Source organism: Thunnus thynnus, chromosome 23, assembly GCF_963924715.1.
Source record: "Thunnus thynnus chromosome 23, fThuThy2.1, whole genome shotgun sequence".
NCBI classification, from domain to species: Eukaryota; Metazoa; Chordata; class Actinopteri; order Scombriformes; family Scombridae; genus Thunnus; species Thunnus thynnus.
Window position 1 is genome coordinate 15,908,727 of NC_089539.1, and position 24,229 is coordinate 15,932,955.

The 24,229-nt window shown below is 40.3% G+C and overlaps 1 protein-coding gene across 1 annotated transcript in view; it reads right to left on the reverse strand.

Moving 5' to 3' along the window:
* The window catches only part of tmtc2a (transmembrane O-mannosyltransferase targeting cadherins 2a), a 60,727-nt gene extending 38,068 nt beyond the window's left edge, over positions 1–22,659 (reverse strand). The window contains exon 1 of the mRNA XM_067581445.1: positions 22,241–22,659. Within this exon, the coding sequence (XP_067437546.1) occupies positions 22,241–22,323 (83 nt within the window). The 5' untranslated portion in view covers positions 22,324–22,659. The remainder of the gene's footprint in view (positions 1–22,240) is intronic.
* Between the last annotated feature and the right edge of the window lie 1,570 nt (positions 22,660–24,229).

The following is a 24,229-nucleotide window of genomic DNA, read 5'->3' on the forward strand; positions in this document are numbered from 1 at the left end:
CCCCCATCTTGTCCATCCATCTTCCTCCCTTCACTTCACTTTTGTTCCTCTCTGCTCATGTCTGTCTTTTTATCTTTACCATTTCCCTTAACTGCGTCTGCTCTCTTTCTGGTACCAAGCGCTTTTTAGTCTGTCCTTGTCTGGCCAAGATCTATTAAATTTCCATCCCCTTACTCTGCAATCTGAGTGTTAATTAAGCACACAGACCGAGAGCTGCGGCAGACAGGCCTATTCACACAATGCTAATCTAGGGCTGGCGCACCGCTGAAGTAAACACACCACTGATGCTGCTGGCTTTGTGCAGGAGTAACAGGAACGCAGATGACTAAGACTCTGTGAGAAGAAAAATCCTCCATACTGAGGAGAAAAAACAAATCTGTATCACAGCAGCGCAGCAGCAAATATACTGAAGTGGAGCCACTGAGGAAGAATATGATTACATAGCAGCCACCTTTGGCAGGTAAAATCTGATTGAATCATCGTTTATCTGCAAAAACATTCTAGTGCATCGAGAAGAGTTACAGAGGGTTGTCAAAACAGAGTTAAGGTCCCTTTACAGACTGTGACATGGCAGCGAATTCTAGTCACAATTTTCTTTTTTAAACTTCACTGAAAAGTGGCACTTACAATGTCAAGCCAGCCGGTTCATTCTCTGTCATTTCTCTCTTACTATTGTGAGAATTTTGGTCTAAATTTAGGGGTTTTTGTGTCAATTTGTGACTGGCTGTCACTGAAACAAGCAGATTCTAAAGCCCTAAATCGGTTAAACCTCTAATAATTAGTCATTTTTGTCTGAGAAATCCCTAAACAGCTCCTGGTAGGATCCTTTACACTGCACAAACATAAGGATCACAATACATTGGTGAAGAAAATTAGTCTAGAGATGAAACAATTAGTCATTTAGGTGATCAGTTGATCAGCAGAAAACTAATGGCAACAATTTTGATAATCAATTAATCATTCAGGTCTTTTTTTTAAGCAAAAACACCAAATGTTCTATGGTTCCTGCTTCTCAAATAAGAGGATTTGCTGATTTTCTCTGTTTTATATAACTGCGAACTGAATATATTTTATTCTGAAGTTTTTGAGCTGTTAGTCAGACATAAGACATTTGAAGACATCACTTTGGGTTTTATAGGAAATTGTGATGGACATTTATCACATTATTAGACATTATCTGCAGATGTTATTACAAAGGAATAACCCAGACGAATAAAGCGACACAATGAAGAGTGGAGAAGTTATCTAAAGCCTTCCGTCAGTATATTTTCTCTGTACTTCCTGGTTTATCTTTGTAATCTGCAAGAAAGCATTAATTAGGACTTGTCATGCAAAAGTCCATAACAAATGCCCGACGCTTGATTTATTGACAATAAATATAAGAGATTGATTTTACTCAGTTTTTCTGAGTTCTCAAAACAATCAGTATCGGAAGGGGGGGGGTGGCTCAAATCTCATCTGCTACCAATTATTGATTTCATCTTCATTTAGATTCAGTACTCACAAGCACTAGCAGTGGGATAAGCAGCAGTGTATTAAAAGAGAGGTGGAGGGAGAGAGAGTGTATATGAGTGGGTGGGTGGGTGTCAGGGTCCAGATCACCTCCATGTTAATCCAATGCTAAAGGGATTAGAAAGTGATCATAGAGTGCATAGGGTTTCTGAGACATGCACAGAGGTCAGGGGTCATAGAATAATCTGATTAAAGGTCGTGTGTGTGTGTGTGTGTGTGCACGCTCAAGGTGCAGCACTCATACTGCGCATGTAGAGTGACAAAATCTGTAATCTATACAATATAGTGTCCTAGATCCATGCCGTGTTGCAGTTGGCAGGAAAACACTGTTCATGGCTTTGTTCCCAGTGAACGCCACAGCTGGCTAGGAATAAAAATCCCATGAATTTCACCTCAATGGTCATTCCAGTAGGGAGTGTATTGTACTGCACCACATGAGGCGACTGAACACGTGGCGATGGTGATCTGGTTTCTTTTGTTTTTCTTTTTTTATCTTAGTGCCCATCCATCACAGTGCAAGGTTGAACAATCATGCGTGAAGCTATTACGCTAGCTGGCTGGGCCTGAGTGATTCATTCATTGGCTGATTATGAGCCGCTATAATCCTGCCAGTATGTGGCCACTGCAGGACAGCAGGTGGGAGATGATAATGATGATGATGATGAAAGAGTAAGATGTTGAGGAGGAGTAAGAGACCTTCATGTGTTAATCTCTGTTCTTCCAACCAACGGAACTTTCTCCTGTTTAAAATGTATTTCTCCTCCTCACTAAATGGTTCTAGGCGACTTACAGACGCAGACACTGCATAAAGACGCCAATAAAATATTTTTATCAACACTTTGTATGTTTAGTTTGTATATCTGTAGGCTGCTAGGTCAGGAAGTGAGCATTAAGGGTGTATTCAAACATCATACATCAACGACACCACTGGCAGAACAATACCCCTAGCAAAAGTGGCACCACTACTTTCCCACACTCCGTCCCACGCCAAACTGGCACGAATATGGGAGGAGAGGAAAAATGCATAAATGTCCAGATAGCATTCATAAAACTCTGTCATACTGCCAGTGGCCTAGTTGTGAAAGATTTATGCTTAGCTTTGCAGAGGCTCGTCCCTTTCCTGGTGTGTCAGGAAAAAAATGGACATTAATTTGGCAGGTTTTATGCCCAGCTCAGATGCAATTATTTGTTTCTTTCCATCATTTGAAATGTCTGTGTGAACAGTGATAAACTGCTGTTGGATAGTGTTCAACATAGCTGGGCACTGGTGACATGAGAAAGAGAAGGGGAAAAAAACTGGCAAGATTTTCATCTTTTTTTATATATATATATTACTGAGAATAAACCTGAGACACAGAGGATGAAACGTACTTTGTATTCAAGGCACTAACCTACATTTTTTTTTCCTCTCCTGCTCAGTTCGGTGGATCTATCTTTTCATTGATTAAAAATAGCCCATCCTGCAGCTCCCAGCATTCTCCCAGGGGTGCAAAATAACCAGCAAGAAGTTTGGAGGAATTAATAGGCCAATTTAATGACTTATTTTAACTCTTCATGCAGACATTAGTGTGAAAGCACAGCAAATTACACAAAGCAATCTATTTTAGACATACTGTATATTTTTCTAAACAGCTGCAGCTTATACAGCACAAAACCAGTTTTTACATGTATTTTATTTGTTGCTCAAAGATTCGTGCAATGACCATATATGATGTTTACTATGAGCAATCCTTGCTGAGTTTACTAAGGAAGTGTTTAATAAGGTAACTTCTGTGTTTTCCACCCATGGATTTGCCATTCCATTTCACTTCATTCATTGTGTGACATGTTCATTGTAACCAATGCTTTATTGAGGGGGGGGGTATTTTGTCCCAATCAAAAGTAAGTGATCTATACATCCTATTCCATCTCATTTTAGTTAACAGAGATGTAGAGGTTGCTAGAAACCGTTAATTTAATGTTTTTTAGGACAAGCTAAGAAACGATTGAGTTTCAGTGGTTATTCTGTAAGTCATCATCTTACAATAACTTGTGCAGCTGCGCCTATCTCATCGACACTTATAGGCATTTTTGTTGAATTTTTGTTTGATCTTTCATCAGTGTAGCTAGGCAGCTAGCTAGCTATGCAGGAGAATGACATCAACAGTTTTATTCCCGTCTACAAAACTCTGATTGGTCAACTGTTTCTCCAACTGGCTGAAGTGGGCAGCAATGTAGAGGTCCTGACCAACAGTCCAGAACCCAACGATATACAGTTTACTGTCATAGATGAATAAAGAAGCCAGAAAATATTAACATTTAAGAAGCAAGAGTATGAGACTTTTAGCATTTTTTCTTAACAGATGACTCAAAGCAATTAATCTGTTATGAAGATAGTTGCTGATTAATCAACTGATCGTTGCAGCTCTAACACAATTTAACATCCTATGTACATTGAGGAGGAGTGACACACAGACTTATTAATACAGAAATAAATTACTCTTTGGATAGTCCTACTAATGCTCCAAAAAGGCAAAGCTGCATATTTTAACTTGATGAAAGACTGAGGATTTGTAATCAAACATTGTTATGGTCTACTCACATCAATATTTGGCCTCAAACCAATAATAAGTATAAGTATTCATGAATTTAATTGCTGTACTTTAGTGAAATCCAGCTGTTTTAACTTCATCACCACGCAGGCCCAACAGTCAATTCATACCTGATTAAGATAAAGTCTCCTCTGCGTCCTCAGTCAGTCCAAGCAGCCAATCAGGAGAAACAGATTGCTTCCGGGGCCCTCAGCTTCAAAGAGGCTGAAACGGTCTCAGCTAAGCGTCAGGAAGTTGGCTCTCTTTCTTTTGTCAGGCCACAGACTTGCTTTCATGTTCCTTGTGAAGCTGGTTTCCTGATTAGCAGAACAGCTAACTCCAAATAGGCCAGGGTCGACTCATTGTACCTAACGTGGATGTGTGGTGTGTACTTAAACAGACCATGACTTTGACCATGACTTTAAATAAATGCTGACTGGGAAAAGAATGACATTTATGCCGGTTTTTATGTTCCCTGAGTCAACATAAAACATTGACCAACTAAGCCAACCTAAATCTTGCAAGTTGTGTTTCTAAAAAGCATCAACTCAAGCCAGTTGAGTTTGGCAGCTGGAAGCCTGACCAATCAGTGAATGGAGAGTGGTTTAAAATATATGAAGTACTGTATTTTGAATTTGTAATATTTTTGGACCCCCATTTCTGAACTTTCAAATATCATGACTGCTTCAATTAGATACTGTCGATCTAAAAATTTGGCACAATTCAACTTCTGTCGATACAAGTATTACAAGAATTCCTGTTGCCAGAAAACCTAAATCTCAATATGCAAAACAACATTCATACACTTTGTTGTGTATGGATATATCAAGCACTTGAAGTAATAGTTGGACGTTTTAGGAAATATACTGATTTGCTTTTTTTGCCGACTAATACAACTCTCAGTTCTGTCCGTTAAGTATGGAACTAGAGCCAGGAGGCAATTAGCTTAGCTTAGCTTAGCTTAAGACTGGAAGCAGGTTGCCTCTGTCCAAAGTTCACAAATATGCCTAACAACACCTCTAAAGCTAATTAATGAACACAGTTTATCTCATTAAATTAATCTGTATACAAACAGAAATGTAAAACTGACAAATTGTGGTGCAGGGAATTAGCTTTTCACAATAGTTGCAGTTTTCCCTGCTACCAGTCTAATCTAACACACAGACATGAGAGTGGTATCAATCATCTCATCTAATTTTCAGCAAGAGAGTGAAAAAGCGCTTTTTCCCAAAATATTGAACTATTCCTTTAATGATGAGCCATATCAATATACACTACAGTTCTTGTGGTTAAAAAATTATGAACCCAGTCATACAGAGTGCGACTCCCTCAGCTATTTTTCAGCAGATTGATTGTCAAGTCTTTATCTCCATCTCAGTGATTGATTGATAACTTCCCATTAGCTGGTACCACAAAATAGAGGTGGTCTGACAAGAATGCCACCACTGCCACCTCAGCTAAAAAGGAGAGCGAGTCCACCACAGCGTTCTCTGACTGATGATGTCAATAAAAGGCTGTGATGAATCTTCTGCCTCACCAAGGGAAGGCTATGGGAAATCAATGGCTAATAAAACTAATGCTATACTCTTCCCTAGGGCATAAATCGAGCAGATGCAGTGAAGGAAAGGACTGGGTTAGGATTTAAGGGGGTAAAACTTCACACCTCAAAAAAGCTGTGATATTAATTGAGTTTTTATATGATGAACATGACAACTTTCAACACAACTGCAGACTCACAGTAAGTCTGTTTGTCCTTGGAGAACAGCAATTTGTCCAAGCAAGCTCGCAGGTAGACCTGCCACATAGCATATTTGTACTTTTAAAAAAAAAGCAAAATGCATGAATGCAATCAAATTGAAAAACAAGTTGAGACCGAGGTTTGGGGGAGGGTAACAGTTAGGTTCAACAGCAAATTACAATTTCACACCTCCATGAACACCCCAAAGACCACCAGGAACTCCATGAAACTACTCCTATATGAAGAGGTTGTTTCATACAGTTTTGTTTCTCCCATATACATTGAGATAGGAGTCCTTAATGTAAAATTTATAGGTATCTAAGTATGTGTCACCCAATAAATCTGCCATATGCCTTCAGTATGGTCCTGTGCCCAACAGCATTCACAGTGAGAAACACATTTAAATGAGCCAATGTCCAGGAGCATTGGATGCTGAGAGTTTTACAGGGTTTTTAAAATCCTTGGCTTTCACACACATCCAGAGCTTATCAGTGAAACAGTGGCCAACTTTAACACCCGCCATCCATCCATTCCACCGGTGGGATCCAGCCAGAATACCACCTCCAGCGTGTTACAAGAAAACAAATGATCAGCCAATCAGTCTGTCCAAATTCTGCATCAGTATGGTCCCAGCAGTTAATTACAGCGTCTGACTATGGACGGGTAATTAGGGTGGTCTCCCCGCGTTGCCTGTATCCACGGTGATAAATGTGATGCTTGATTAAAAACGGACTGAGTGCTGTTCTCTGACTAAGCCAAACAATACATAAATCACGGCTGTGTACAGGCTGGGGATATGAATTAAAATACCAGACAGATGTTGCTGTATCTCAGCTCGCTACTGCAAATACAACATTGTCGCTTCTGCAGCAATTCAAGCAGCGCTCTGCTATTTTACAGGGATCTTAATTTGCTTCTCTCCAATTGTACCATGTACTTACAATATGCAAAAGACCTATCACTTTTGATTCAAAATTCCACCTACCACTTGGGGAAAAAATAAATATTCATTTTGAAAGGGTGTTTTTGAATTAAACAGTGTATATCAGCCAAAAGGCTGTGGTTTGTAATCCAGCAAGGGACGTTCCTAAAGTGTTTGTTTGACCCTGTTGCCCTGTCGGTAAACTAGGCTAATGTTGTTTTCTTTGCTAATGCTAAATGAAGAAAAATAGAGTGCAGTGCTGAACATCAGATACCAAAGCATCTAAGAAGTAATGTGAGGAAGAATTTTGGATTCAACACCAAAAATGGAAAAACTGTGGATAAAGGTTTGTTGACTTTTGTAAAATATCACACTGCCACTGCCTTACAGTAACATTAGCTTCTCAGTGAAGCAGCAGAGGCACCACAAATGAAAACTTAATTCTACGACATATTGTGTCCAAAATCATTCACTTATTCACTCTTCACTAATATAATGGACACTAGTTTACTCTATAGTGACAGTAAATTGAGTTTTGTGGAAGCAGTTACACTCAGTGTGATTTTCACATCTATAAATGAGTTGTAGGATTGTTAGCATAAAGTAATGTACATGCCAGAATTCTTGGAATTGAAATTTTTGAGGGAACTATAGTGTATATATATTTCACACTCTGTCAGACAGTCAAATAAAATGTTTGACAATAAATTATAGTGCACTATATGGTAAATAGGGTGTGATTTTGGACACAGCCATAGTATAAGATTAGGCTACATGGGTTGCATTAAAATGAATTCAAACTAACTCTGTGTTACCTCTCATTTGTTAACACTTGATTTCTGGAAAAAGGCCTAATGGGTGATCATTTTTCTGTCCAAATATTCTGCCAGGGTTACTCACATGCACGTGATCATGTCTTTTTTTAGCACCAGGTGCAATCCCTTTTCCCGTACCTCTTTAATTCACTTTACCTTCTGCTTCCTACAATCAATTCCACTGGCCTACTTCCAAAGAGCTGCAGGTATTGGCACAGTGACCTATAAAAACGTGCACCTCCAGCCACCTAGACTCAACATTATGGAAGCCCCCCCCCCCCGCCTCCCTGCACACTTGAATTAAAATGGGGGGCTTGAATACCGGGGACAAATCCAGCGCCTGGCATTGATTTTTTTCTCAATAGGGAATAGATGAGCGTTGATGGGTCGTTAAGAGTCGCGGCTTAGAAAGGACTGCCAATGTTCCCTGCTCACTTTTCACCTCAGTCCAGCTGTATAATTTGTATATACATATGCTTAAATTTACACACACACACTCTGCACTCCAGGTGGGGTCACAGTCAACTCACAAAAATACCTCTCAATACCCTCTAAACCCTCTGGTAGCGCAGGCCCACTATCATATATTCACAAGAATCAACAGCATGGCAGACCTTGGCAATGTCTACCTGGATCTACTCTCCGCTGCCAAGATAAAAAGTTCCTTTTCTGTAGTCTGCACAGTTGGAATTTGAATTACTGAACTGTTGTACTCCCCTGAAACCTGCTCTGCTATAAAGTAGCGTCCAGGAATGAAGAGTATTTTTCGCTGAAGGCTAATCAAATGCAGATATGACGAGTCCCTTTGGGGTACAGGTGTGTTCCATGGAGACAAAACTTCTGTTGAAACTTCAGTGTCCCTTTGAGAAACCAGATCACTTTTGATCTGTTGTGGAGATTATAATGAGGACAACTCTAATTGCTGATGACAAATCACGGAGCCAGTGGAGGATCTGAGCATTGCAGTTCTGCCAAGGGAGCAGCTGGAGGAACAAAGCAGCATTCTGTTTCTGCTCAAAAGCCTTCTGTCTCTGATGAGAAAAAAAAATCACTTTAATGCTCCACCAGAATTGGTTCGTAATCCCATCACAAATTAAAAAATGCAGCTATTTTGAGAATGTAGAGGATTTCTGCCTGTATATTGTATGTAAAGAATGGCTGGAAGTTGTACAGAAAACACAGCAGTGTCACATTCTGCAGGACTGAGGTTTTTTTTCTGCTTTGACAGCTTTCAGCAGTCAGATTCACATGCAGCATTTGTAATGTGCAAGTATGCCGCACTAACAGACCGTACAGCACTGTATCCAATCCGGAATAGGCCCTCCTTTCTTCTGCTGTGACCAGTTGTCACATTCCAGCATTAGCGGGAGAGAAACAGCAGCTATAGAGGGGTACCACAGGGGCCAACCCAAACCAAATCTGTCTTCTTTTCAAGGAGCTGTGCTAATTATCTAAGATCTTTTCAAATTCTGATCTGTGATCTGTCGAACACGGCTGGTACAAGGAAGCCATTTGCCTGAACTCGACTTTCACATTGGAACCAATGAAGTCATCCCAAAAAGTACAAACCCCATCCATTTGACCCTTAACGTAGGACAAGGCAAAAGTTGGCTGAGGTGGTTCAAAGGTACTCAAACTTCGGCCACATTTTCATTCAGCTCAAATACACCTGAGCAATACTGTACAGATCCTATCAATGGGCCAAAGGCAAGCATGAATAATTATAGCCTATAAATTCTGAGAGCAACAGAATCCAAGGAAATAATAAAATATGTCAGATGCACTTCCCCTAGGAGGTTTAATATAATCCAAGTTTGTCAAACTATCAACAGGCTTCCATAATATATGGCCCTGTTTAAAATGCTGCAGGAAACTCCATTATGAAACCATAAAACGCATCGTATAACATCATAAAAGAACAATATTCCTTTCTGAGATGGACTGAAGGGGCAAGCAGACATGATGTCATACTACAACGTCATGACATTTGTATGTGATTGTAGCCAAGTTGTTCTTTTTGTTATTCAATATATATATATAAATCACAACTATAGAGAGCACTGATGGGACGAAACTGAACACTTCCCTCTCGTTTCCACATATAAAAAGGACTGACACGATGTTTAGCTCCAGTTTTGCAGCTGCATAACAAAACAAAAAGATAAGCATGCATCTCTTTATCTGTGTGTGAGTGCATTTCACTTCTCGGAAAAAGCATCTTTCCAGCTTGCAGAGACATCACATGGTATGTTTCTTGTGCTGATAATGATATCAGTGCTGGTCATTGCGGGAAAATTACAGCAGTACCACTGAGTGAAGATTAAATTGTCATTGTCAGTCACCGCGGTAATGGATTGACTGGATGTGGTATCACGGTAATGAGTGAACCTTAGGGGAAAATGTCTGTAGATTTTTTGATGAAATGCACACAGCGAGGTGGATGAGCTCGCACCGTCTCACTCTGTGGTGACCTCCAATCTGACTGTGTCTACAGAGCAAAGATACATATCTACGACCTGGCAGTGCCTTTGGAGGTTTCCTTAGCTCAAATTCACATGAAAAAGAATGATTGATCGCCTTGGATACTGAGTGTCTTTTAGGCAGGGGGCAACTAATCAAAGTATTGACATAGTGCTAGCACCCTGCTGCGCGTTTCTTGCCAAAATGAAAGTGAAAATGTACCACAGAGCTTATACAAACTGGCTGTGTTCTTATCAAAAGCAAAACATGCATAATTCAGTGACCTTCAGTACAGAGCACCAGATTAAAAGATGAAAATAATAAATTAAAGGGTAAACTGTGAAGGAGATAAAACTATGTGGTGTGGTAGATACTCCAAAAATACATCAAAAATAAATTACAATGTTGTCATATCTCATCATGAAAGCACCAAAAACACTGCATACAGCTTTTCCCCTTGCCATTGATCCATGAATATCAAAATGATGGTTTGAGACAAATTACATTCTGTAGAAAGATAAATATGGTGGCTGGTTTATCTCAGGCTGACTGAGGCGGGAAAACAGCCATTATCAAATGCAGATTTCTCCCATTTGTCAAGGTTGCTTTCCACTATGGGTTGCTCGCAGTCAGAACTGCCATGTTTACTTAAACAGTGATTCACCTTATCTCCAGCAGGCTCCGGGTACCTGTGAAACCAGCCACTGATCTCATCGTGAGACTAGCTGTGCAGAAATGAGCCAGCTCCCCTCCGTGAGACGGGTAAGCAGTCTATTGAACGATGCTGGAATGAGGAATGATGAGGAATCAAAATGGGAAAATTGGCTTAATTGTTTCCCAGCCCTGTCTAGATAATTACGGAGGATAGTTAGTTTGAAGGATGATGTGCTTTATGGTTCCAAACACAAAATAATGACCTTCCAGTGGAGCCAGACCTGAGTGAATCGGTTTTTCAATTGGGCAGGAAATTATGTACCACAAAACCCCAAACTATGGCTATATGGTGAAACAGGAAATTACAATCTGCATTCCAACTCAAAACAGCTGACAAAACCAGATCGCTCAGTTTTTAACAAAACAGCACTTTTTTCAACCACAATGGCAAATTCCTTCTATTTTGAACAATCTAGCTTAATCACTATCCGCTCCCTTCATAACACAACATGTGTCATCACCCTTACGAATATCCTTCCACAGTGCCACAATGAGACCTCAACACTTCCTCCGTCCATAATATCTAATGTGGTTCTTTCCTTTTTAGGCACTAAGGAGGAAACAGGAAAAGGAGAATGGCTATTTCCCTCCTCTGAGTAAATCATCAGAGTGGGAATGAAATACGCACGTCTTCTCAACAGTTATTAATCTAGTAAGTGTGAACAGAATTTGGACAGATGAACACAGATATCTGAAACTTTTTTTGAGACATACAAATAAAGTCATAAATTCAGAGATAAATGACTGCATATCAATCTTAAATCCCTCACTATACTTTCACAATGACCTCCTAAAGGTTCTCTTTCAGCATATTCCTTTAGAAAGTGTCTGATATCATGCTACAAAGGCATTGAAGGCAAACAAATACCAACTGTATCACACTTCACCGCAATCACATCACTCCTCCAACATCACAATACCAAACACTATAACTGCACCCTTGAGTAAAGGTAGCGGGGCCGTCATCTGATCTCCCTTGAACCTTAAATCCCTCAAGTCCTCCACACCAACTCTCTCAATCTACCCCTCAGGTTTTTATGAGGTGAGAAGCACAAACCGATTTCCCCCCCCACACACTGGGTACTCTACAGTTGGCCCTCTTCTGACCCACAAAGCCTTATGCATATTAGTATATTTTACAAGAGTTAGCTGGTGTAGCCATGCATGAAGATGGAAAGAGTGTGTGCAGTGCTCAGCTAGGGTTCAGTGCCAAGGTTGCCGAGCTAATGAATCTCTATTGGTTTTGTGAAGCGCCTGGCACTTAGAATTATAATTAAGGTGCAGCACAGTCTCAGTATCCCATGCTGAGATGAATGGGAGTTTCATCACAGCTTGCATGGCACTATTTTTTTTTTTTTTCATATTTTAGGTATTTGTCAAACAAAAAAACACTTTTGCAGCACATAAACATTTATTTCTCGCTTCATCTTCAGGAGGAAAAGTTATTGCTTCAGGTGATGTAACAGCAGGCAGCTCAAAATGTTAGTAAAGCACATCTCTTAACAACTATTATGTGTTTACCAACTGAGTTCAACGACTCTGAAAGGCTCTAGCTTGGATTGGGGACCTCATTTGCAAATCTTTGAATATGGTAAGCATTAGCAAGGTTAAATGAAGTGTTCACCATTTCTCTTATTTGCTTTCTTACTGAAAGTTAGATGAGAAGATCAATATAACACTCATGTCTGTGCATAAACTATGGAGCTAGGGCTAGGAGTCAATTAGCTTAGCTTAGCATAAAGACTGGAAGCAGGGGGCAGCTATCCCGGCTCTGTCCAAAGTTAAAAAATACCAGCACCTCTGAAGCTCACTAATTAACAGGCTGTACCTTGCCTTTTTAATCTGTAAGCAAACAGGTTTACAGGGAGTTACAGCTGGAACTATTTCTTGGCAACCAGCGGTTAGGTTCAGTGACTTGCAGTTTTCGCTAGTTGCCAGCGAGAGTTTCTTCCTGCTTCCAGTCTTTAGGCTGAGGTAAGATAATTGTGTCCAGGCTCTAGTTCCGTTGTTAGCACAACAAATGACAGTGGTATAAATTTTATCATCTAAGTTTAGGCAAAAAAGCAAATAAACATATTTTTGTCAAACTGTTACTTTATGTTCAGCCTAAGCAAACACAACAGCGTCACAAATCTGTTGAGGCACCAGTTTGATCTTAAAGTTGAATGATTTGCGGAGATTCCTTCCCTTGTCAGACATGTCAGACGTTGCCTTTAATACCGTCAAGCCTTCTCAGCTACCACCTACTGCAGCACAGCCTTCCACCAACTCAAAAAAACCAAAAAAAAACATGCATGCACAGCTCACAGATCATATCAACCAAAGGCATGAGTGCCAAGCCCGCTCCATCAACCAGATCATTTACACCATTAACTACTGACAGCTTCACCATCACCCAGGAAGGGCTGTCAGTGCATATGAAAAACATGCACACCTCCACAAGCAGACCCCTTCATATTCTGAGGAGCTGGATGATGAAAGTCAGAACTCACTTTAGAGTGCTATTCACAGTCAGAGCTGATGCAGACCGTAGTGAAATATGAGCGCTTTGTCAAGTGTAGCAAAAAAACACGTTTGATTTTCTGTTCTGACAGCTGTTCTGGGCTACAAAACTCCACAGTCGCTGAAAGTTGAGACTCAATGGCTATTGATTACAAAAGGTAGACAGGGTAACTGCTTGGGACTCGTGTGATCCCCAGATTGGGTTTGGTTTTGTATTACGTCCCAACTGCTGTAACTTGTTTTAGAAGTCCACCTTGTAGTTTAAAGAGGGAAAGTGGATGCCAGCTTCTAAGTGTAATCTCATGCCACAAAAAGGTGCTTTGCTTACAAAGATAGTTTAGTGCACTGTGGTAGAAATTCAACCCCATGCTGCTGAGCATAGTTATGAAGGATCTCAGTTAGTGAAGAGCTTTATGAACATGCATGCAGTTGGCCAGATAACTTTATCTGCAGTTCTGAGGATTTCATCCTCCCAAATCTAGCACGGGTGTTATATGACAAATGTACAGCTTTGGCATGAGACTCTTAAAGGGCACTGGCAAATGTGTAAGCCTGGTTTTCCGTGGATACCAGTGTTTTGGGATCCACATATAGTGTGTACAGGGAGGGTCGTGGGACTGAGGTTTGGCGGTCATGTCTTGGCAGACGGGCGGGTCGGCTGCGGCCTTCGAAGCAAAAGGGCCAGCCAAAGGTTAGCAGCAGCCTAAACCAGCCTCATGCATGGCTTGAACTCAATGGGACAAGGAGGGACAACCTAAAAATAAACAAGCCCATCTCTTCTCCATGTATGTGTAGTGGGTCCAGAGGCAAGGGTAGTATGAAATAGTACAATTAATAAAAATCATCTTAAAGCAGGTATAAATTAACATTATGCTGCTTTCTGGACATATTTATTGCCCGTACCTAGAAGACTTTAGCTTTACTAAAACAAGGTTTACATCTTTGGATGACTGGCACACAATGTTACAGCCAGAGTTAATCATATGTAACTAGACAAACAAATGAAACTAATCTTAAAAGCAATGAAAAAACACACAAAATCAAGGGGTTATATTTGCTTTTTGTGTGAAGTAACCTTGGACAGCAACTCCTCTCAACTCTCACCATTTGGCTGGTATGTTTTCGGATAATCTGACAATTTGAAATGAACAAATGATCAGTGTTATGAAAGAAGATGTCTCAAATCAAATTATGGCTCCCCACTCCACCCTCTGCATCACTGAAGATGACAAGCAGCAGGGACGCTGACTGAGAGGAAAACTAAAGTCTTTAGCGAGTTCACGAAGATTCAGAAGTTCAAGTTGGCAGACCTTTAGAACTGTGCAGAACGAGAACTTTCATAAACTGTTGCTGATAAAACAAAGCCTGCCTTGTGTATGCCTCACTACACTTTCATTATGAAGAACAAGCCATTTTTTGCGGTTCTGTTTGCCAGAAGACTGTTTTTCCTGCCCCTTTAAGGATTCTAAAAGCTGGAGCACATCCCAGAACAAGAAGATGGGCTTTAACATTTCATCATCTGTCTTCAGCACAACTAATGCCATTTCATTCCTTGAACATTGAATCGGACATCATTATAAACCCAAAGAGAAAATCTAATTCACCCCATTCAACATACAGCGCTGGATTCCTCAAGCCCTCATTTGTGGCTTTAAAGCATTTTCAAAGCCACAATATCTGCAGTTGACCACAAGCTTACGTGAATTAAATCTGCTAGTAATCAAGATGAGACTCTTTGCCCCTCCTATTGTTTGACTGATAGTCCAACCCCTCCACCCCCAAATCTGAAGAGGTTATGGATTGCAAAAACAAGACATCAATAGCAAAACCCATTTTATGGACAATGAATAAAAACATATGTTAATGCTTAAATATACTGGGATACTGCATAAGATGGCGACACATCACCAAACCACACTTTTCATGAGATTTGCCTGTTTCTCCTAGAAAACACATAATCCTTTATGTACGCAAATCTAGTTAAAAGCCTCCCACCTCAAAACCATCTCAAATTACTATTCATAAACACTTTTTCATTAGTTATCCTCACCACATGGTTCACTTTAATTCTCTACTTGTCTTTAGGCAGTGTTACTCATTTCTGAAACACTTACAGTGAAAATTCCTCCTGACAGACACAAGCTTTTTCACCTCAGACATATTACTTACTGCACACACAACTCAGTCAAAGACATTTTGCTCACTCATTTCATTAGCCTACATCTTCCCTCAATATTTATCTGCTCCAAGCACACACTGTAACTTAAACAGCCTCAACACAACTAGGGCACATGTTTTAGATAATTATTCCACTAGAGGCACAAGGATTCTTGGCAACATTTACAGTGGGCCTTGAGAGTGCCAACCCATAAGAGATAACAATTATGAGCAGTTATCAAAAACAGAGATGATTCAAAGATGGTTTGGGTTATTTTGTTAGAACACAATCAAATGCACGCATCAAATGTACTACTTGAACATTAAGCTGAAAAAAGTAATATTACAACCTTTTTGTAGTCATTCTGTCAGGTAATGGTACGGTAATAGGGGAACATGAAAGTGTATCTCATGTTGCAGCAATCTGATTAGCCTATTTTTATCAGTAACATGTAGTTTGAGGGATATTCAGTAATTACATTACAGTTACTAATCGCTGTACCACTCTGTTTATTACATTTTGGGGTTGTTGACTTGTTTCTTGTCTAACCAGGAGTTGGATAGAGGCTTGATATCAGTTTGGTCTCTGAGTGTTCATTGACTGATCTGGGACGTGTTAGCTTGGCACTGCAGCTAGAGGTGGGTAAAGGAGGCTAGCCTCTGCCAAAAGATAAAAAATACGTTTTCTGGTAACTCCAAAATAGTCTTTGGAGGCTAGATTCTTCTTTGTCTACTTAGACTTCTAAGCAGGCTAGATAACTGGTAAACTAGCTTACTGTTTGGAATTGGAAGGTGTGTTCACCCTGCAGCTTCATCGTGAGGACACATGTAACAGTAACATTTCTGAACTTCTCTAACTCGCCCAACATTCGTCATGGTACAAGTATAGCCTGTAGCAAAGTAGTGTTGCATGATATACCGATACTAGGAAAGTATTGCAATACCGTGCCGTTAAAAACGGTACTATATCCCATTTTATTAGTACCAATACTTTAAGAATGACAGTGTTTTAATAAGAGCCGGTGCAACAGCGGGGCAGTGAGTAAGTGTGCAGCGCTCTGCTGCTTCACTCCCTGCAGGCATAGTGGCCACGCCAATTGTTTTTTTTTTTCACTCACGCTGCAGCTTTCATGGTGACAGAGCAAGAAACATGGCTGCAAGCACAAGTGCTCTTACCGACCATCCACGGCTTGTCGATAAAGTAGTCGCGCAGAGCGAAATATGGCGTTATTTTGCTTACATAGCCGACAGTCAGGACAAGCGCACGGACACCACAAGGCCTGTCTGTAAAAGATGTTTTAAACCTACACAGACCAAGAGAGCCAACACATCCAACTTGGCAAAGCATCTCACTAACAGACATGCTGACCTGTTCAAGGAATTCAAAGACCAACAGGTTAGCGAATGTGATAGATAACATTAATTACATGCTCTCAAATATAAGTGAAATGAGTGTGATTTATTTTGTGACATGATATATATGCAAACGCAGCGTTCACACTGGTAACGTTAACTTTACCATAACTTGCAAGCTGCTAAAAATCAGGCGTTCACAAGTATGCAGATCAACAACACCAGTTATAAATGATCAATTTATACTCAGTCAATACTGGTAATAGTAATCATGGAATGTATATTTCTATCAATAATTATTTCTATTACTAGATGTGCTCAGTAGAGCACAGACCTCTGTCAAGGCGTGTACTGAGGTGTACTGAGTCATGACACTGTTTAATAAGTGATATCTGGTTGCAAATATAAAGTTACCATCAAAGAAATCATCAATATAGGGAATATCAGATTACTGCTTACCAAGTAAAGGCCTTAATAACACTATGACCATGATCTAATTATTCATAATAATCCAATTATTAATGTTGTAAATGTACTCATTGTCAAAAACATACCTGCATGTATAAAAAAACAAACAAACAAGAAAACACTTAACAGCACATAAACTGTAATTTTATTAAGCATGAAAATAATAAACATTGACATTAACTGTAAGTCTGGCACTTCATGGTGATGAAGCTCAAACCCAGAATTATTAGCCTGCACACTACAGTAGTGCACTAAAGTAGACCAAACACTAATAACTCAATACACCTTGGGGGAGGTCTGAGCTCTATTGAACACATTGTCTACTTTTCTGTTTAGTCAAATTAGATTTAAATATGACAATTAATGAGAACAGGCTCTCTCAAAAGTAGTTTACAATCTACATAGGCTATCAAATTGAACTAATAAGGTATTGAAACATTTGTATAATGTTTCAGACAGAAACAGATGCCAGAAGAATCGGCAACCACCCAGTTGAGGCAGCCTTTCCTTCCAGCTATGTTTGAAAACCACAGAAAGTATGATAAAGATTCAAAAGATGCAACAAGATTGAACAAAACAGTAGCTGAGTTTATCTGTCGTAGCTTGCATTTAAACTGTCAAAATATATATATTTTTTAAATAATGCAAAAAAACAAAGAATTTTAAGTCCCATGTTGTGTCATCTATTATTGCATTACTTTTCCTGATGTTTCATGATGTTTATTGAGATATTTAGACAGGTATTGTTACCAAAGTCATAATTTTAGTATTGTGACAACACTATAGCAAAGAAACAACCAGAAACACTGTACTTGAAATTGATCTCCTCCAGTAAACTGATTGAATTGAATGCTTATCTTATCTTGGTGTCTGTTGATAGAAGCACATGGACATTCCTGAAACAGTAATTATCAGTCCTTATTTTAACTGAGCATACTTCCACATACTTGCTACATACAGTTTAGATTCATATGTGTGGAAAATTGTTGGTTGACATACATGGCAATAAGACAGAAGCAAGAAAAGCAGGTTTTTCTTACACTTCTTTTCATTTCATATTGTTTGTTTTATGTTCTCTATATTTCTTAAGAGATATTTTCTTATTTATAGGTGTTCCATGGGTTAAACAATCTGTGGACCATTACCATACATAAAGCCAATTCATTAGCACTTCAAGTCAAAGCACTATGGTTTGAACTGTGATCAAAGGGCACCTCCTTAAAGACAATCCCATATTGATGCATTTATCGGTCAACCTCAGAAACCGAGCTAGAGAAGTAACAGATGTTGCAACCGACAGACTGTAATTTTCTGTCTTCATTGCGGCGCTTCCCTTGAGTCACTACTCTGTGTCACCTCTGTGTTATTTGGCATTTTATTTGTGTGTTGGGACAAACATTTTCAGCTTTTAACAGTAAGGATATCCAAGATAGAGAGTGAAACAGAATTTCAGCGCTTATACTATAGAGAGAATGTGCCAGTCAGTGAAATCCAAACCAACCAACCCCTCCAAACCCTTTCACCAAGAGATGAAATTGTTTTGCTCTCCTCAAACAAGGAGGGAAGATGTTTTTACTGCAATTCCCCGAGGGACCATAATGCATTTCTGAGTTGCGCACAGGGACTGTGACGCCATTGGGGTCACAGATGTTTCAGGATACACGACTCTGAATGCTGAAAGCCACTAAGGATGCGTTCCGTTTCACATTGCCACCATCTTTACCTCTTGTCCTTGCTTTTGGTTTCTACCCAATAATGTCCTAGTCTTCCTAGTAAAGACATCTATCACTTGGTCCATTTGTCAAAAGTGTTATCATTGAAATGTCGGCATCATGCAGAGCCTCATTTGTTAACCTGTCAAGAGCCTTGATGATGAGTATTCAAAGGAGGGTTCAGAGGTTATGATAAACATATTTTCCAATTTATTACTACAGCTCTCAAGCAATCAATCTAAAAGCCGGTCCAAACATGAACATATCAGCACTGTGAATAGCTTGTTTAAAATACGATAAAAGGTCTCCGATCACAGTTGCCTTTAGACTTGGCTAAACCCAAGAAAAGCAGTACTGTAAACCAGCAAGATCACGTCTTGATATTTTTCCCCAAATGAAAAATGGTCTGGCTCAAGTCCTCTCCCAGCTCCCGTAAAACTTACTCATTTCACACGCAGAGGCTTTTCATTGGGATTAGCATTGGCCAAGAGAGTGCTTGGCCAGGCCCTGAGCAGTGCCCAGGAAAAACACTTGACATGATTGAAAAAGCAGAGACCGGCCAGAACATCCCCACAAGTTGGATTGCCTGGACACAGAAGAATTATCTGCTTCGCCATCTCGTCTAGGATATTAAGAACTGCATGTGACAAGCAACAAGAATTCGATTACGGAGGGGAAAAGTCAGATAAGATCGTCTAAGCTCACAAGAAAGCAGCCGAGAAAAGCAAATTAGGATGAAGTAGAAGAAAAACAAATTTGTTGACAACCACAACAGTCTTTTTGGACAACACCAAGCCAGAATGATTAGTCCGACTCTCCTCCACTTCGGTCTTCCTCTTGCCTTAACCTTCTGCTCATAACTCTCCTCTAATCCCCAAGGGAGGAGACAGGGAGCACACGACTCTTGACCCCGAGAGAGGACGCTGTTTGATGAACGACCAGGGGAACATCAGACATCTGATTGGTATTCAGCCTCCTCCATCTGAGAGCGCTGAACCAAAACACCAGTGTCTGTTCCCCAGAGTGTAAGTTACCATCGTGACTTTGATAGATACACACCGTCGGTGGATACTGAACTTTCACTGAGGGGATGGAGTGCGGGCGTAGGCAGGAGCCGGCGGGGCAGCACTACAGGTAATCTGTCACCGGAGGGCTTTTTGACAACCTCGCGGTGTCACGGTCACATGTACAGACGAGGCTGATGGATGACCAACCGCCGGGCGCTTTACTGGAATACTTGGCAAGGTGTGATGTAACTGGAGACGGCATACGGAGCTCATTTCTACGGAGCTGTTTCTCCGCTATGGCTCCTCCTTATTCATCTCCACACACTTTGTCTTGCTCACACACACATAACACACAGGGGTCACTGATGGTGCTGAAAAGTAAAGTGGGGGGATCTTTGACCTTTAAGGGGTGTCTGGAGATGCTCGCCAGACAGCAACCACTGACTGAGCATACTGGACGAAAGGGAGGCAACCTGTTCACTGTCTGCTTATTCTTTTAATCCACAGAGAAATCCACCACATACCTTGCATATCACCTAGTGATTTAATACTAGATAATGGAAGTCTAATTAATATCAGTTTCGACAGGACTGTTGCAGGAGCCAAAGCCCCCTTATGCCTACATGCTGTATTTCAGAAACAATGAAGAACTACCTGTCTAGTTCTTGTTTTAAAAGGAGCCCAGCTGTGGTGCAACCAGCTACTGAGCATTTACATGAAGGGAAATTATTCTCATGAGCACAGATGTATGACAGACACACTCACCTGAAAAACTGTATATGAAACAGAGCAGGCTTGTAACACAATTTCAGTAGAATCAGACAATAAAGTGGCATCTAATCTTATCTTATTCATGTGTTGAATGTTTTTTTCCCCATAATTAACAGATTCAAACACAGTGATTCCAACCTTTTTGTCTTGTGACACCCTAAGATGAAAAATTGTCTACATGTGACGCTTCAACACAGGGGTTATATGGTCTGAGTCTGAACATAATCTGTAGGCAGTTCAACAAAACAATGATTTTAGCTTTTTAGATTCTTTCATTTTAAGGATGTTCACAGGCCAAGAGAGATGAAAGTGTGGATCATTTTATCCGAAAAATGCAAACATTTGAAAGAAAAAAAGAATAAATAAACTCTTGTGTAAGAGAAATATGTTTTAAGACTGAAACAGAAACAGAAACAGAAAAATAATTGGCAACTATTGTGATAGCTGATGCCAAATATTCCCTAATTGGAGTTTCTCCAATATGAGGATTTGCTGCTTTACACTGTTTTATATCATTTCAAACTAAATATCCTTGGGTTTTAGATTGGTGGTTAAACTCAGGACACTGTTTTCTGACATTTTATAGACTAACGACTAACGATTAATCAATTAAAGGAGAAAATAAACGACACATATATGGACCATGAATTTAATTGTTAGTTGCAGCCAAAAGTGTATTTTTTAAAAGACAAACTGATTTTTGTTAGTAAAACTGTTTTGTTTTTTTCTCCTTATGACGATCATCATACTTCAACTCATGTTTTGTCCACCTCCTCCTACCTCCACCCTTCAGGGCAGGAAAGGTTTTCTCTGAAAACCCCTGAACAGCATGATGGTGTTGACATGTTTATTCAGCTGTTTGCAAAATTAAACTCTCCGCTTTAAATGAGCTTTATTCCCCCGGGGTGCAGGGCATTGTTATAACAGGCATGAGTGCTTCATCAACACAAAGAGCATCTGAGCCACTTCATGTGCGCAGCACGGGATTGGACCAAAGCTGCTCACACAACATGTTGAACTCCTCTAACTGTTACTTACTGTGGAGATCAACCATGTGGCTGTGTGGACTTTTTTTTTAACCATGTCAATCATCATTTTAAAAATAACGTTTCTTTGTAATCTTAACACAGTGCTGATCCTTGGAGGCATATGGTTATGTGCACAATATCAGGGGCAAGCCATGAAATTAAGTGAAATAAATCAATAAATTCAATTAGCAGCAAAGCGCAGTGCAAGTTACAGAAATACACCATATGTTGGATATATTTCTACAATTTTGGCGTTTAGGTTTAAGTACTTTCCTATTTCCGATCCCTATCTTTATGCCTTTCACTACAGCCTGCAAATGAGCAGTGATTTATTACAGGCTACGGACAATAGCACATGCATGCAAACAAACAGGCGGGCAGGCGCAACGACCCGTCCCCCCTCCGCTTCCGTGCGGAGGTAACAAGAGGAGATGACAAGTGTTGGAGCGGCGGGAGGGGGGGGGGGTTGATGTTGGCAGCAGCGCTACTGCGCTCTGTGGGCGAAACCTACCTGTCATCGTAGCAGAAATCTGCGTCCAGCGTGTTCAGATAGAGACCCACAGCCACGGCGGTGCACACCAGCTCCGTGATCATCTCTCAAAAGCCCAAGTGGGAGAAGGAACTGGGATAGAAATGACTGAAATCGGGTCCCGCTTTCTCTCAAGTCTGTGTGTTATTGTGCTCGTAATTCAGCCGCTCGGCAGCACAGCTCTCCAGACGACGCAGGGCATTTCCCATGACATGCAAAGTGTGTCAAAGTTTGTCATATTCCCTCTAACCCATTGTGTTGAGAGACGGGTCAGGGGTGCCGGGAGGTGAAGCTATCGCCGGGTCCGGCTCGGAGCAGTGCGCATTTCTGTGCTGCGGTGTCCTCAGTGTGCGCATCTCTCTGCCTTGGCACCGGAGAGAGCAGAGCTGGGAGACGCATGTGGTTTTCAGGGAGGCCGAGCATGCGCACTTGGCTCAGCACTGGAGGAAAAAAAAGGTTGGGAATAAGTAACACTGTTTTTATGTGTTACTGATGATAAGAAGCATGTAAAACAAGTCAGGCATGAAAATGTATATCAAAGTCCAACGTTTATATGCTAACATTTCATTTTTATTTAATTGCAACAGAACTGAGTCATCCTTGCAAAAGTCATTTAAAAGCCCAATTAACGTTTAATGACCTTTATGGTGTCCTATTTTTTATGGTGGGCCATATAATGCAGAGACATAAATGTACATTAAACAATTGTGACTTTTGAGTTTTATTCACTTGCACAAGTTATCATCAAACAAATATCAAGTTTAGGAAGAGGTACAAAGCCCCAAAAAACTGATTTATTACCTAATAAATAAAATATATGCATTTATTATGACATTGAAAATATATCTAAAGAAGAGAGTTTAAGGTCTATTTTCCCCACACATGTTCTGCAGGACTTTAAGGAGGATGTCATCTTGAATTAGAAAACAGAAGTTAGGACCTCTACCTTATAGAAAATTGTACATGAATATTGTATGGATTATATTGATTGAATGATTAACAGTTCATCTGTGAATTAAGACATCATCAGGAAGATTTCGTAAATGTATGTTGTATATAAAGGTACCTATTTAGAAAAAGAAGCCAACTGTAACAAAATATGAACCTTATCATACTTTATGGATGTGCCAGGCTTCACATGATATCTGTAGTATTACAGTTATTCCTATTATATACTAACAGAGTAGTTGGCTGTAGTAATAATAATAATATTCATAACTTTCCAGAACTTTTCTTTATATTTATAGAGCATCCTCCTGCAGATAGAGGGACATTACAGACAATCACTTTAAGTTATACATCAGCTGAGCTATAAAGCATACCTTGATGTTAGATTTTGAATTATCGCCCTTACAAATCCACAACTTACTCAAATATTAGCCAACATAACATGAGAAAGGCAGACAACTGGTGAATGCATTAAGCACTTTTATATGCTAAAGTGCTGCTGTAGGTATCACATTATCCCCTTCTAACCCCAGATTTCAAATATTTCTTCATTTTCTATACACCAACCCCCCCTTCCCCCTCCATCTCAAGGAGAGCGAGAGCTGGTGAGGTAGGTGTGATTGATGAACTTCTTTACCTCACCCTATGGCGAGGACGCACATGGACGTCAGTTTTGAAACGTGCAGCCTGGTCCCGCTGACTACCAGCTGGACCGAAGCCTGTCCCCACAGTTGGGGCTCTGTGAGGATAAATCCAGCGTAGAGCAGTGGAGAAAGAAAAAACAGATGGTTGGAGAGGGACGTATAGAGCGTAAGGGCACGGACTGACTACGGGTGAGACAGTGACGGAGCGTCGCAGGCCGAGGTTAGAGAGCCGTTTGTAACGCTGGCATGCAGTGGCCCTGATTCTGAACAAGACTTGACCTTGACCTCATGGAACCTGTTGGACCATTTAGGAAGGCTTTGTTTTTATGTTGAGGTACTTCCTCTTCTGTATCATCCATCAGTGTCAAAAGGTAACAAA